This window comes from Callorhinus ursinus, unplaced genomic scaffold (genome assembly GCF_003265705.2).
Source record: "Callorhinus ursinus isolate GAN/ISIS: 27379988/994484 unplaced genomic scaffold, GSC_fseal_2.0 scaffold43, whole genome shotgun sequence".
Lineage (NCBI taxonomy): Eukaryota > Metazoa > Chordata > Mammalia > Carnivora > Otariidae > Callorhinus > Callorhinus ursinus.
In genome coordinates, this window is record NW_027397105.1 from 9897002 (window position 1) to 9911786 (window position 14785).

Consider the following 14785-nt stretch of genomic DNA (forward strand, 5'->3'; position numbering starts at 1 on the left):
CGGAGCTTCCGTGGCCCCCGCGGCCGCCCCCTCGGCCCCCAGCGCCAGCCGCGCCCGGCGCTCCACCGGTCAGGCCGGGGGCGACAGCCCAGCGGCGGCGAGGCAGCCGTCGGCGAAGCGGCGGCCGAGGCAGTCGTCGCCGCGGGCCCGGGAGGTGGGCCCGGGGCAGCCGCCGCCGGAGCTGCCGCTGCTCCCGCCGCCGCCGCCGCCGCGGCCGCCGCCGACCCCCGCCACCCCGGCCGCCACTCTGCCCGATCTGGGCGACCAGCGGGAGCGCTGGGAGACGTTCCAGAAGCGACAGAGGCTCACCTTCGAGGGCGCCGCCAAGCTGCTGCTGGACACCTTGTGAGTGCGGCCGGGCCGGGCGCGGGAGTCGGCGCCCCTCGGACCCCCTCGGTGCGGGAGCGGCTGTCGCGCGGGCCGGGGCAGCTTTTCCGCCCTCCGTCTTGCCCGCACCGTGACCGACGCGTGGCCCCGTGGTGGCCCCGGGCGCGTCCCTCATTCGCACGGCCGCTTGCCTTGGCTTGGTGCGGGCTTGCGGCCCTGGACCGGACGGGGCGCTGCGCTCCGGGAGCGTGTGGAGAGCCGCGCCGCGTCCTGGGACACAAAGGGTCTTTCCCGGGGACAGCCATCGTGCTCGGGACGCTGTCTCTCCTCTTGGCGCGCCGAGGGCGCGGGGGCCTTTCCCAGTGAGAAGAAGCTAAACCCCACGACTTTGCGCCTACCTGACTCGCTTTTTATATTTGCGCACGTGTTTTTTTGGAGCGTGGGTGGGAGGGAGAGGTGGCGGGGGGGGAGAAAAGCTTGGATAGTTTTGAACCCACCGGGAGGCGAGATCCCGTTATTGTTCCAGGCGCTCCCTGGGAGCGAGCGGAGTGCGGGGGAGGGGGTATTGATCCCGGGGAGAAGCGCGCGCAAAGCGATGCTCGGTATTCTGAACAGCGGCGCGGGTACCCAAGGGGGGTGGGGGAGAGGGAGGCCTTGCGCTCTCCGCCGACTGATGCTCCTGGGTGGCTCGCTCTCCCTCGCGCTCCCCCAGCTTCGCTCCTGCAGAAGAACCTCCATCCAGGTCCTTAGATGGCCAGGGGAGGATTTCAGTGTCCGGGATGTTCGAAATGAGCTATTAACTCTGGTAAGGGCTGCCTTGTTGTCTCCAAATGTGATAGCATCTAGATCTCTGTCCTGTAGAATAGTTGGGCTACAGGGCGCCTGGGTGGCTCAGATGGTTAAGCGTCTGCCTTCGGCTCAGGTCATGATCCCAGAGCCCTGGGATCGAGTACCGCATCTGGCTCCCTGCTCCTTGGGAGCCTGCTTCTCCCTCTGCTTCTCTCTCTCTCTCTCCCCCCCTCTGTCTCTCGTGAATAAATAAATAAAAATCTTAAAAAAAAAAAGAATAGTTGGGCTACAGAGAAGTATTTTTAGCACCCCGATAATCTATCTCTGCGTCCATTATTTTGTGAATTACAAAGAGCGATCAAAATCACAGAAAAAAAAACGAGGATAACCTAACACTTGCATAACAGCCTGAGGGTTACTCCTTTTCTTGAACAAAAATGTTTTTTTTGTCCTTAATCCTGAAGAAATTCTCTTAGTTAGGATGAGTCTTCTCAGAGATAAAATATTTGGTTTCCTGTGCGCTTCACTTTCTGATTTATCATCTTGGATTATGGGCTGAACTTTTTTTTCTATTCCTCATTAAACATTTTTGACCCCCTGTGGTGAGCCACCAGTTGCTAAGTGTAGGGGATATAAACATGCTCAGAAATGTAAAACTCAAATTTGAAGTAAATTTTTACTTTAAAACAAACTTGATAAATGGTCAAGAAAAAAGATTTTTAAACGTTGATAGAAGACAAGATTTTTTTTTTTTTACCCATTAGATTGGTGTGAGTACGTACATTTGTTTAAATAACCCAAACTCACTCACTTATATGCAAAAAGAATGTATAACTCTGCACTGTTTTTGTTAAAAGGTTACCATATAGAAAGAAGTCTGGAGGAATATATAGCGAATAGTTAATTGTGGATCCCTCCAGGCATTAAGATTACCAGAGACTTTCCTTTTTAACATAATCAAGTGTTGTAATTTTTTTTTTACAATGAGCATTATTTGTGTATGCAGAAAGATTTTAAATACATCAAGTTAACCGATTCACCTTGGAAAGAAACAGGGAAAAGCATTCAGTCTTATAAATCAAAAAAATGCAAATTAAAACTGCCGCAAGCTATTTTTCCGGTAATCATTGCTTGAGTGGGTACAGTGAAGTGTTTTCTCATTACTGAGGAGCATTTGGCCCTTTTGGAGCGCAATTTGACATTTTTCAAACTTGATAATGTTCAACCAAGGGTCTGGCTTATATATGTTTTGAGAGGATTAAAATAGTATGTAATGTGTACGTAGAGCTCTGTAAAGAGTCCTGCATATGCAAAATCCTGGAGGGGAATATAGCAAAATTCCAAGAGCCTTTCTCAGAAGAAGGCTTTTCCAAACCACCAGACTCAGGTCTCCTTGTTGCACTTCTTCATAGCTGCCTGTACTGCTTTTATCACAGTCCCTTAAATATTGCTTGGGTAATTTGTTTGATGACTGCATATGGTTGGTAAGGCCAGGAACACGCCCACTGTATCTTGTTTACTGCTCGCTCTCTCCCCCGTGCCTAGCTCACAAAAAATCTTCGTAGGTATCTGACATATAAATAATGTTTGAGTGGTGGGATTAGGATCCTCCACCCAACTCCCATTTCCCGTATTTCTGGAATGTTTTATTTTGCAACTTCACGGAATGTAAGAAATTGAAAAAAGAGAGGTCAGAGGAAAGAAGGCACTGAATCCTTTCTTTTCTTTCTTTGTTTTATTTAATTGCCAGTATGTCCTCAAAAACAGAAATACATGGGGCCATTGTGTAGAGAAGACTTTTGTCCCATCTTGCTTCCTTCTTCCAACAACGAGGGAGAGAAAAAGCAGAAGCTAGGGCGCCGAGGTCCTGCCCGACTATTCAGAAATCCTTATCTTTCTGATTTTTTGTGGTTTCATTCAGTGAATACCAGGGCCTGGTGAAGCACACGGGAGGTTGCCACTGTGGAGCAGTTCGCTTCGAAGTTTGGGCCTCAGCCGACTTGCACATCTTCGACTGCAAGTGAGTGTTTTCTCTTCCCAAGTTGCTTGGAAGGACTTAAGAGTTAAAACGCAGCGAGCGCTTCAAGCAGCATCTGGGGAGTCAGGGTACCTATGAAACAGCATCAGCCGGGAGCTGATAATTGTTGGCCTCAGATGACGGGTACATAAGAGTTCGTTCTATTTTTTTTTTCCTTTCATATGTGCTAGATGTTTTCAATAATAAGATTTTTATTTGAAACATGGGGGGGCTAAAAATAACTGGGCCTGCTCGGTGCGTGCGTGTGTGTGTGAGAGAGAGAGAGAGAGAGAGAGAGTGAGCTCACTCCTACAGCAGAGCCCCAGGGGACACAGACTAGGGTCCTCCAGTTTCTGCCCCTCAGCGTCACCCCTCAGACCATACCATTGGTGGGTTGACAGGGAGTGGTGATCTCTGGACATAGGTCAGCCCGGGGAACTGAATGAAAAGCCTTGATTAGGCAGTCTTCATAGGAGTCCAGAGTTGGGCACAGGGGGAGGGGAAATGAGCAGAGGGTGTATACCCTGGGAAGCTTACCATGTTCCAGGCTTTCTGGCTCTGTTCTAGATGAGGCAGATGGTTCTGCCAGGATCTGTGGAGGGTTGCCTTTTAGCACCTTCCCAGGTGTTGTGATAGAACAAGGACAGTGACATCCGAACCAATAGCACATACCTCATTGTTCGACAGGATCCAGTCCTGTTAGAGAATTCTGTATGAAATCAGGAATTTTTGTCAAGACGGACTGAAAAGGGGATTTAGATTTCATCCCGAAGGTGATAACTCAGAGGACCCATTTGACTCAGAGCTAGGCTTTCTGTGATGGACAGAGGAGGGAAGCGGGAAATGGAGGCTTCCTTGTCCGTTTTTGGTGTCGGTGTATCCCAGAGGCGCAGACTGTAGCTATGTCTGATATTTGTTTTATAAACGTCTCTAGAATCCAACAGTTCCCTTCACTGTAATAAACTGGGGGGTGGGTGGGGTGGGCAGCAGGGATGTGGTTGTGACAGGCCTGGTTTTCCGAGGGGTGTGTGGCTTTGACTGCCGAGCAGAGGCCTGTGCGTCTGCCTGGGCTCCCCCTTCCCTGAATGGCACCGAAAGGGGCTTCCCCTCTGGGGTCAGCCGGCTCTCGGGACATGCTGGGTTGGGCCCCGTTGGGCCCCGTTGGGCCCCCAGAGGGTACAGATGCTTGTTTACAACCTGGGAATTCCTCTGTCTTTTTGTAGCTGCAGCATCTGCAAGAAGAAGCAGAATAGACACTTCATTGTCCCGGCTTCTCGCTTCAAGCTCCTGAAGGTTAGTGCTAAGAGCAGGCGTGAGGAGCCCCTGGCTTACAGCAGGTGCCCCATGGAGGGCCAGGCGGAAGGGAGCAGAGCAGGACCTCTTCAGAGAGCTCTATTGTCCCTGTCATCCTGGGTTTCACGCGTATTTCTGAAAGGTTATGTTATTTTTCCCCTTTATATTTTGGATGCGTACTTGATATTACTGTGAAAACATTAAAAATAGAACCAAAAAATAAATACGATCACTCACATCCTATCAACCAAAAGTAACCACTGATATATATAGGTGTATATCCTTGTGCATTATTTTCTACCTGGGTAAATACAGCTAAATAATATTAACAATGACATTGTATATGTCGTTATCAAAATAGGATTTTGCCTTTTGTTCTGTTCTATGATCGACTTTTATCATTTCCCAATGAAGAATATATATCTTCAACAATTTTTTTAATGGTGAATTCAAAATTTTATTGAGGTACACTTGACATGTAACATTATTAAGTCTTAGGGGTACATCAAAATGACTCAGTATTTGTATATATTGCAAAATGATCAGCACGATTAAGTCTAGTTAATGTCTGACAACATACATAATTAAAAAATAATTTTTTCTTCTGATGAGGGCTTTTAAGATTTATTCTCTTAGCAGCTTTCAAATATGCAACAACTGTGTTCTTAACTATAGTCACCATGCCCATTTTATTTCATTTTATTTTATTTAAGATTTTATTCAGTTATTTGACAGAGAGAGTTAGCGAGAGCAGGAACACAAGCCGGAGGAGTGGGAGAGGGAGAAGCAGGTTTCCCACTGAGCAGGGAGCCCGATGCAGAGCTCGATTCCAGGACCCTGGGATCACGACCCGAGCCGAAGGCAGATGCCCAACGACTGAGCCATCCAGGTGCCCCCATTTTATTTTATTTTTATTTTTTATTTTTTAATTTTTGTAAAGATTTTATTCATTTATTTAACAGAGACACAGCGAGAGAGGGAACACAAGCAGGGGGAGTGGGAGAGGGAGAAGCAGGCTTCCTGCTGAGGAGGGAGCCCGATGTGGCGCTCATTCCCAAGACCCTGAGATCATAACCCGAGCCGAAGGCAGACGCTTAACGACTGAGCCACCCAGGCACCCCTTTTATTTTATTTTTAAAGATTTTATTTATTTATTTGAGAGAGAGAGAGAGCATAAGTAGGGGGGAGGGGCAGAGGGAGAGGGAGAAGCAGGCTCCCCATTGAGCAAGGAGCCCGACGCAGGACTCGATCCCAGGACCCTGGGATCATGACCTGAGCCGAAGGCAGATGCTCAACTGACTGAGCCACCCAGGCGCCCCTCCATGCCCATTTTATAACTGAGAGTTTGTACCTTTTGACCTCCTTCACCCATTTTGCCCCCCTCTTCCCTGGCTCTGGCATTAAAATGGTGAATTTAATGGCATGTGAATTATATCTCAATTTTAAAAATCAAGTGCATGTCTAATACTAATAATGAATACTAGGATGGGGCGCCTGGGTGGCTCAGTTGGTTAAGGACTGCCTTCGGCTCAGGTCATGACCCCAGGGTCCTGGGATCGAGCCCCGCATCGGGCTCCCTGCTCCGCAGGAAGCCTGCTTCTCCCTCTCCCACTCCCCCTGCTGTGTTCCCTCTCTCACTGTCTCTCTCTCTCTGTCAATTAAATAAATAAAATCTTAAAAAAAATAATGAATACTAAGAAACTGAAATTAAAATCATCATACCATTTCAAGCAATGCAAAGAAAATTAAATAGTTAGGTGTTCAACTAACAAAACATGTCCCTGATCTATGTACTGAATATTACAGGAAGCCGATGAAGTTACTAAAGAAGAACTTAATAAGTGGATAGATATCGTATGTCCATGGACTGGGAACCTCAACACAGTATTGATGTTCATTCTCCCCACAGTGTTTATAGATTTAGTGTGATGTCTATCAAGATCCCAGGAAGGCTTTTGCAGACATACACAAGATTGCCCTACATTTTTTTTTAAAGATTTGTTTATTTGAGAGAAAGAGAGAGAGCATGAGCAGGGAAGGAGCAGAGGGAGAGAGACAGAGAATCTCAAGCAGACTCTCTGCTGAGCGTGGAGCCCGAAGAGGGGCTCAATCCCACAACCCTGAGATCATGACCTGAGCTGAAACCAAGAGTCGGTTGCTTAACTGAGCTGCCCAGGTACCCCAAGGTTACTGTAAAAATCATATGGAAATTCTCAGGCCCTAAAATAGCTAAAATAATGTCCACAGGGAACAATGAAGTGGGAAAAAGTAACTCCACTCAATATGAAAGCTTCTTCTATACACATAGTCATGGAGAGAGTGTTAACATGGTCAGATAGAGATGCAGATCCATAGAAGAGAATCAAGAGGCCCAGAAGTAGACTCACTCCAGTTTGCTCAAATTATTAAAGTTTCAAAGCCACTGTTTCCTTGTTGATTTTCTGTCTGGGTGATCTACCCATCGATGGAAGTGGGGGTTAAGGCCCCCTACTATTACGTATTGCTGTTGATAGTTGCCTGATGGATCTGGGTGCTCCCATGTTGGGTGCGTTGATATTTCCAACCGTTACGTTCTCTTGTTGGATTGTTCCCTTTGTCATTACGTAGTGTCCTTTGTCTCTTGTTAGGGTCTTTGTTTTCTTATCTCTTTGGTCTGATGTCAGCATTGCTCTCCCCTCTTTCTTTTTGCCTCCATCTGCCTGGTCAATGTTTTTCCATCCCTTTACTTTCCATCAACATGTATCTTTAGGTCTGAAGGGAGTCTCTTGTAGGCAGCATATTGTTGAGTCTTCCTGATTTAAAAAATTGTAATTTTATTATTTCGGGGAGTTTTCTTGTGCTTGGTACAGATTTTTGAAAGGTACAAAAGTAAGTCTTCCCTCCATTTCCCCTTGGTCCCCGAATCTCTTCCTCCCCCACAGTCCTTTCCTAACTTACTTATGCTGTTATTCCTGTACTTGCAGCACTTTTTTCCCCGCAGGATATTTTGTTATGTGAATGTACCAGAAGCAGTTTCCTATGTTTAAACTTCTAGGTCGGGTGCCATTTTTTTTTCCCCAGTTATAAACAACACTGTGGTGAACCTCCCTGTGCATAAATCTCCGGTAATTTAGAAGTTATGTCTTTTGGATCAGTTTTCTTAGAAATAAAATCGCTGGTCAAAGAATAAAAGCTTTTGGGGCACCTGGGAAACTCGGTCAGTAGCATCTGCCTTCGGCGTGGGTCATGATCCCAGGGTCCTGAGCCCCGTGTCCAACTCCCTGCTCAGTGAGGAGCCTGCTTCTCCCTCTCCCTCTGGTGCTCCCCCTGCTTGTCTCTCGCCGCTCTCTCTCTCTGTCAAATAAATAAATAAAATCTTAAAAAAAAAAAAAAAGAATACAAGCTTTTTAGTAAGGCTTTTGGCAAGATGGCTGGGTGGCTCAGTCAGTTAAGTGTCTGCCTTTAGCTTGGGTCGTGATCCTGGGGTCCTGGGATCAAGTCCCTTGTCTGGCTCCCTGCTTGGCGGGGAGCCTGCTTCTCCCTCTCCCTCTGCTGCTCCCCCTGCTTGTGCTTTCTCATTCTCTCTCTCTGACAAATAAATAAAATCTAAAAAAAAAAAAAAAGAAAGAAAGGAAAGGCTTTGGCACAGTGTCACTACTATGGGGTGGGCTGGGGCTTTCATTCCATCCTTGGTTCCCCTCGCCCCCACTGTGGTCTGACAGACTTCACTCTTCTTTGGTGTAATGGTGTGTTTCCACGTCTGTCTCCTCTGTGAAATCGTTGGGGTCTCCGAGCATCATCTTTAGTCACATCTGACCAGCTCCTGGCCTTGCAGGCTTGGCATTGAGTAGGCACTCCGTGTCCAGAAGGAATCACTAACTGAGTGAAGGAATGCGTGAGTCCTGGCCTTTCCTGGGGAGTGAGATTTAATCCCGGACACTTGGGGCCACTTTGTCTCCTTTTCTTGATCATTCTTGTGGGTGCCTGGTGGATGAGGGGGACCCTTGGGTAGCACACTGCTCCCTGTTTTCCCTGTACACCCAGAGAATGCCAGTTGTTCTCGGCAGCATGCCGGAGGCTATGGTCCCAGCTCAGCTTCGCCCCTGAGCACCTGTGACAGATGGTTCCTGAAGGCGCCACCAGGTACAGCCATAAGCTCTTGGGTCTCAGAATTGGTACTTTCCCCCCTTTATTTCCTCCTTGGGCCTGCTTATCAGTGCATTTCCTGGTGCCCTAGAGCACCATACTTGGCCCCAGCCTTTAGAAGGAGTGATTTGATGTTTTGTTGGTTTTTTTTTTTTAATTTTATTTATTTATTAGAGAGCAGAGTGAAAAAGAGAGCGGGGGTGGGCAGAGGGAGAAGCAGACTCCCCAGAACAGAAGCAGACCTGAGCTGGAGGCTTAACTGAGCCACCCGGGTACCCCGACACAGCTTTTATTCTTTGTGCAGTGTGCAGCCCGTGGAGGGTTTTGAGCAGGGTAGTGACAGGCCTGCTTCAGCGCTTTCAAAGCTGGCTTTGGCCGCTGGGTGGGGAATGGACTGTGTGGGGAGGTAGCCGCTGCGACAGAGAGGCAGCTAGGAGGTTGCTGGGGTGGCCAGGCGAGAGGAGATGGAAACACGGGCTCGGGTGGCGGTCATGGAGATGGAAAGAAAATAGATATTTGAGATTTATTTCAGAGTAGTGGCTCTCAGACTTCAGCGAGTGTACGATCACGTGGAGGGCATGTTAGGGAGCTTGCTGGGCCCCACTCCTGATTCTCTTGGTCTGGGAGCGGGACCCAAGGATCAACATTTCCTACGAGGTCGCCGGTGATGGTGATGTTCTGATCCTGGGGCCACATGCTGAGAACCCCCATTTCAGAGGCAGGGTGAGCATCGGGGGCTCTTTCTCGGAAAAGTTGAGATGTCGTCAGCAGTCACAAGGACAGAGATGGGCCGTGGGCCGCTGGGTGCGTACGTCTGGCGTTGAGAGCATGCAGATCTGCTGCCTCCACTTCTGGAGCTGCTGGCTCCTCGATGCTGAGAGCTGAGAGGCTGGGTGTGGCCAGCTGGCTGCTGGCGTGGCCGGTGACGGGAGAGGGCCGAGGCCAGAGCCCTGGGGCTCGCCGACATTCACAGAGGGTTGAACAGAGGGGCCTGCGAAGGAGGAAAGTCGGTCGAGTGTGCTGTCCTCAGAGACCCCTGTTTCAAAATGGAAGGACTGGTACCGAGAGGTCAGGTTAAAAGGAACCAGTTCAGAATCTAGTGGTCAAGAAAAGCAACTATTAGACTGGCCAGCAGGGCGGTCATTGGTGGTTTCCGATGGGGCAAGAAAACAGACGTCGCCAGAAAGGTAGAGTATATGGCAGTGTGACGGTGACAGGCCGTGGGTGGCGGAGTCAGGTTGGCAGGTGCATGGAATACCGTGCGGATGAGGGTCTGAATGTCGCTGAGTGACCTCCAGTAATGAACAAGGTGAAGTGTGAGGCAGCCCCTCTCTGCCCACTGCCCCCGATCATTTCTTGGGGGAAAGTGTCCTATCGGATGACTCTGGGTGGTTTAGGACCACTTAGCAATTGTTCTTTGCTGCTTCTCTGGGTAGTGGCATGAGAACTCAGAGCTGTTTTTACGGGAGGCACAGAGCTCTGAGGGCTGTTCTGTCCTGCGGTGCTGGGTGGCAGGCTGCACGAGAAGGATGGGAAGGTCTAAGTCTGGTAAGAACCTCCACTCCTGACCCTCCAGCCACACAGTTTCTCTCCTTGGAAACCACTGTTTCTTGGCTATTTCTTTATAAATATATATGTAAAGAAACATATGCATATGAATGTGTGTGTGTGTGTGTATATGTATATATATATATGTATATATATGTATATATGTATATATGTGTGTGTGTGTGTGTATATATATATATATATATATATATATACAGGCCAAGGTACATCCTTTTTTAAAAAATAGAAATGGTAAAAAAAAATAGAAATGATAATATAGTATACAAATTATTTTATCCCTTGCTTTTTCACTTAATGTTTAACCTTGGAGGTTGTTCCATATTAGTATTTGGAAGTGGAACTGTCTTTTTTTTTTTTTTTTTAAGATTTTATTTAGGGTGCCTGTGTCGCTTGGTTGGGCGTTTGCCTCTGGCTCATGTCATGATCTCAGGGTCCTGGGATCGAGGCCCGTGTCGGGCTGCCTGCTCAGCGGGGAGCCTGCTTCTCCTCCTGCTTGTGCACTCTCTCTCTGACAAATAAATAAGTAAATAAAATCTTTAAGAAAAAAGATTTATTTATTTTTAGAGAGAGCAAGTGGGGGGAAGGGCAGAGGCAGAGGGAGAGGGAGAGAGAATCTTGAGCAGACTCCGCACTGAGAGTGGAGCCCGACGTGGGGCTTGATCTCATGACCCTGAGTCATGACCTGAGCTGAGACCAAGAGTTGGGTGCTCAACTGACTGAGCCACCCAGGCGCCCCTTTAGCCTTGTTCTAAACAGTGCTAGAATGTCTATGTACGTGTCATTGGATGCATATGGAATTTTGATTGTAGGATAAACTCTTTGTTAAAGGATGTGTACCTTTTTAAATGTTGGTAGATGTTGCCAGATTTTACCAATTTATATTCCCGTGACTGATATGTGAGTGCATGCATTTGTCCACATACTCGGTATGAAGTTAACCAACTTTTTTTTATTTGTACCTACCTGACAGTGAAAAAAAAATACCTCATTGCTGTTTCTGAGTGTGCATATCATTTCATAGGTGAAGGAGGGATTTGTTTTCCTTCTTCTCTGTCATTTTGCCCAGTTTCCCATTTATATTCTCCATTAAGGAAATTAGCCCTGTGACCGTGACGTCTGGCAAATATTCTTTTCCTGGTTTGTCCTTTGTACGTGAATTCAAATACAGTCAACAGTTGTCTCCAGATCTTGAGCAGTGCTGTTCGGGGACATGGAGAGCCCGTCGCTAGGGTGACCTGTCTCCCCTCTGAGGCCTAGGAGGCAGGCATTTTCATTTTCACTTCCTGACGTGGATAGGACGCGCTGTGTTGCGGTGGAGCTGGGACAGCTCAAGGCTGAGTCAGCCGGTGTGCACTTGACTAAGAGAAGCCACGAGCCGCCTTGCTCCGGCCTGACGTGGCTCTGGGCAGCGTAGGCAGGTCCCTGTCCTCCAGACGCCTCTGTCTCTGTGGGAGATTGGACATGTCCTCCTCATAACCCTGAGAGGGTGCCCTACAGAAGGGCATCCCCTCCCCATGGAGCCTTTTAAAAGATTTAATTTTTTTTGATGACCGAAAAAAAACAAAAACCAAAAACACTCTTTGTAAAAGGAGAACGTCTCTTTCGCCCGTTCCCCCCGTAGGGAGCTGAGAACATAACCACATACACGTTCAACACGCACAAAGCTCAGCACACCTTCTGTAAGAGGTGCGGCGTCCAGAGCTTCTATACTCCGCGCTCCAACCCCGGAGGCTTCGGTGAGTGAAGGGGGCCGGCTGTCCGTGCCGGGGGGACTCGGGGACACCTGCGGCTGCCCCGGGTTCATACGCCGATTGCTAGGCCTGGCGCTGGCCTCTCTGGCTTTGCCTCTTGCTTGGCGGGGCCCGTGCACGTGGGGGTCTTAGAAGAACAGGGCTGTTCAGCAACGCTCTTTCCCAGTGATGGGAGGGAAGATTGCCTCTGGGCACCCACCCAGATCCTGCCTTCATTTGCTGGTCGCTGGGGGCTGACACTGAGGGGTAGACGGAGGAGACGACATGAGCCTGGGGGGGCTGGCAGGGTGGTAAGGGAGGGAACTTTCACCCCGAGGATGCTTCAGGGTGTGAAGGAGGCAAGAGTGAGGAGTGTTGATAATGCCGTTAGGAAAGATTCTGTTTGAAAAAAAATTTTTTCAGTTTGTTTGAAATATAAACAATGCAAGTCCCCAAGCCCCTCCTCTTCAGGTCCAACCTGGATCTGAGTGGGGAATGACACCAGTTGCAGTGTGGAAAGTAGCAGTCAAGAAATCTTGTTTCCTTTTTTTTTTTTTATTAAGATTTTATTTATTTGTCAGAGAGAGAGCACAAGCAGGGGGAGCAGCAGACAGAGGGAGAGGGAGAAGCAGGCTCCCCGCAGAGCAGGGGGAGCCCGATGTGGGACTTGATCCCAGAACCCTGGGACCATGACCTGAGCTGAAGGCAGACACTTAACCCACTGAGCCACCCAGGCATCCCTAAAAAAAAATTTTTTAAAGCAATCTCTACACAATGTGGGGCTCGAACTCACAACCCTGAGATCAAGAGTCGCGTGCTCCATGGACTGAGCCAGCCATGTGCCCCCTCCCCACCCCACTTCTTTAGCAGCTGCTGTGTGTTCTTCATGTACCACTTGGAGAGGTCTTCCTGCCTGCTGTAAGAATCAAGAAAGGTTTTTGGAAAGTAGAAAATCCTATAAAGGTGGGCAGGTGTTTAATACTTAGAAAGTTCTATCAAAACCCTGGACAAGTCCGGTGAATTCTTCAGGCTGCTAGTCAGAGGTTGTTCTAGGCTTGGATCTTGATACTTTGTGCTCTCAGCTTGGTACTGAGTGCTATCCAGCCCTGGCATCCTTGGCTTAGGAAGTCTGACCCCCACGCGCCAGGAAGGAAAGGGAGTCGGGAAGCTGACGTTGTGGGGTCGTAAGCTTTAACAGTGGATCGCCACCAATGCTTGCAGGTGTGGGTTTGTCTGCCAGCCGGCCCAGGCCCCGCTCTCGTTCGCACCTGGGAACTTCCTTTTTCTGTGTCACCTCCCCCCAGGAATCGCCCCACATTGCCTGGATGAAGGCACTGTGCGGAGCGTGGTCATTGAGGAGTTCAATGGGACCGATTGGGAAAAGGCCATGAAGGAGCACAAGACCATCAAGAACATGTCTAAGGAGTGAGCTCCTGCGTCTCACTTCCCGAAAAGGAGGAACGATGGGAGCCAGCAGCCGTGCAGGGCCCACCGCGCACCGGTGGGGCCCGTGAGTGTGGCTGACCCAGGCCACTGGTCCCGTTGGCCCGCGGCCACCCCGATCTCCGCAGTTCGCTCAGCCACCAGCTTCTTTAGGCAGCTCTTTGTCCTTTCAGCCCAGATTTTGATGTAGGCTAGTCGACATCCTTTCTCTTCTCAACTTTTGTGTGATCTTTTAGAAAAATAAATATTTTTAACATGAAAGCAGTCACTGTGGTTTGTCATTTTCTCTGCGCTTTGATTTTGGTTCTGAGGCCAGGCATTTAATCGCAGGTATTTAGCGACTGCTTTTAAAATGTGTGCGACCAAACTGGGGGGGAGAGATGAGAAGACAAATGAATAGTTATGAAACACTTGTAAGACTGGCCAAGATCGAAAGCCACATGAGTTGTAAACATAAGAGCCCTAGCAGTTCAAAGGAGAGAGAGGGCTGGTTAGGAAAGAATTGGGAGACTATCACTGGATAGTCTCCCAGTTATTAGACTATTATTATTAGACTATCATTTTTTTAAAAAGGTAAATCAGCTTCTGTTTTTGGGGTTTCTTTTTTTAGATTTTTATTTATTTATATGACAGAGAGAGAGAACATGAGCTGGGGGAGGAGCAAAGGGGGCAAGAGAAGCAGACTCCCTGCTGTGCAAGGAGCCTGACGGGCCTTGATTTCAGGACCCTGAGATCACGACCCGAGCCGGAGGCAGACACCCAACCAACTGAGCCACCCACGCGCCCCTGTCTTAACCATCTTTAAGTGTCCAGTTGAGCAGTGTTGAGTACATTCACACTGTTGTGCAACCAACTTCCAGAACTCTCCATCTTGCAAAACTGAATCTCTATACCCATTGAACAACAACTTGGAGTCTGTTTTTAAATGAAGCAAGACTTAGGAAGGCCGAATGGAAAAGTAACTGTGTGAACAGAGGTTGGGGCCCCGAGTAAAGCCAGACTGGACTGGAAGCTTCTGATGGGAGGAAGTAAAAGATCAGAAAAATGTGTCAGAAGCCGGACCGTGGACAGTCTTGGATATTAAGCTCAGGAATTTGGCCTTTATTTTCCAGGCATTAGGAAAGCCCTGAAGAACTTTGTTGTTGTTGTAGGTTTTTTTTTTTTAAAGATTTTATTTATTTATTTGACAGAGAGAGACAGTGAGAGCAGGAACACAAGCAGGGGGAGTGGGAGAGGGAGAAGCAGGCTTCCCGCCGAGCAGGGAGCCTGATGTGGGACTCGACCCCAGGACCCTGGGATCATGACCTGAGCCAAAGGCAGACGCTTAACGACTGAGCCAAACAGGCGCCCGCCCTGAACAACTTTGAACAGGAGAGGAATGCCTGGCCTGCTACAGAGTCTTTTGATTGCTTCCCTGCCCCCGCAACCTTGCTTCCCATTGCTGCTTATTTTAATCAGGTCAACTTTCCCAAAGAATTCCTTTCGCTACCAA

General features: G+C 48.6%; 2 protein-coding genes across 8 annotated transcripts in view; one reads left to right on the top strand and one right to left on the bottom strand.

Moving 5' to 3' along the window:
- Positions 1-13554, top strand: part of CENPV (centromere protein V) — a 13999-nt gene extending 445 nt beyond the window's left edge. The window contains exons 2-6 of the mRNA XM_025863914.2: positions 6-345; positions 3038-3136; positions 4357-4426; positions 11742-11856; positions 13155-13554. Of these exons, the coding sequence (XP_025719699.1) occupies positions 6-345; positions 3038-3136; positions 4357-4426; positions 11742-11856; positions 13155-13279 (749 nt within the window). The 3' untranslated portion in view covers positions 13280-13554. The remainder of the gene's footprint in view (positions 1-5; positions 346-3037; positions 3137-4356; positions 4427-11741; positions 11857-13154) is intronic.
- PIGL (phosphatidylinositol glycan anchor biosynthesis class L) overlaps positions 1-14785 on the bottom strand; it is a 123553-nt gene that overhangs the window by 19655 nt on the left and 89113 nt on the right. The window lies entirely within an intron of this gene.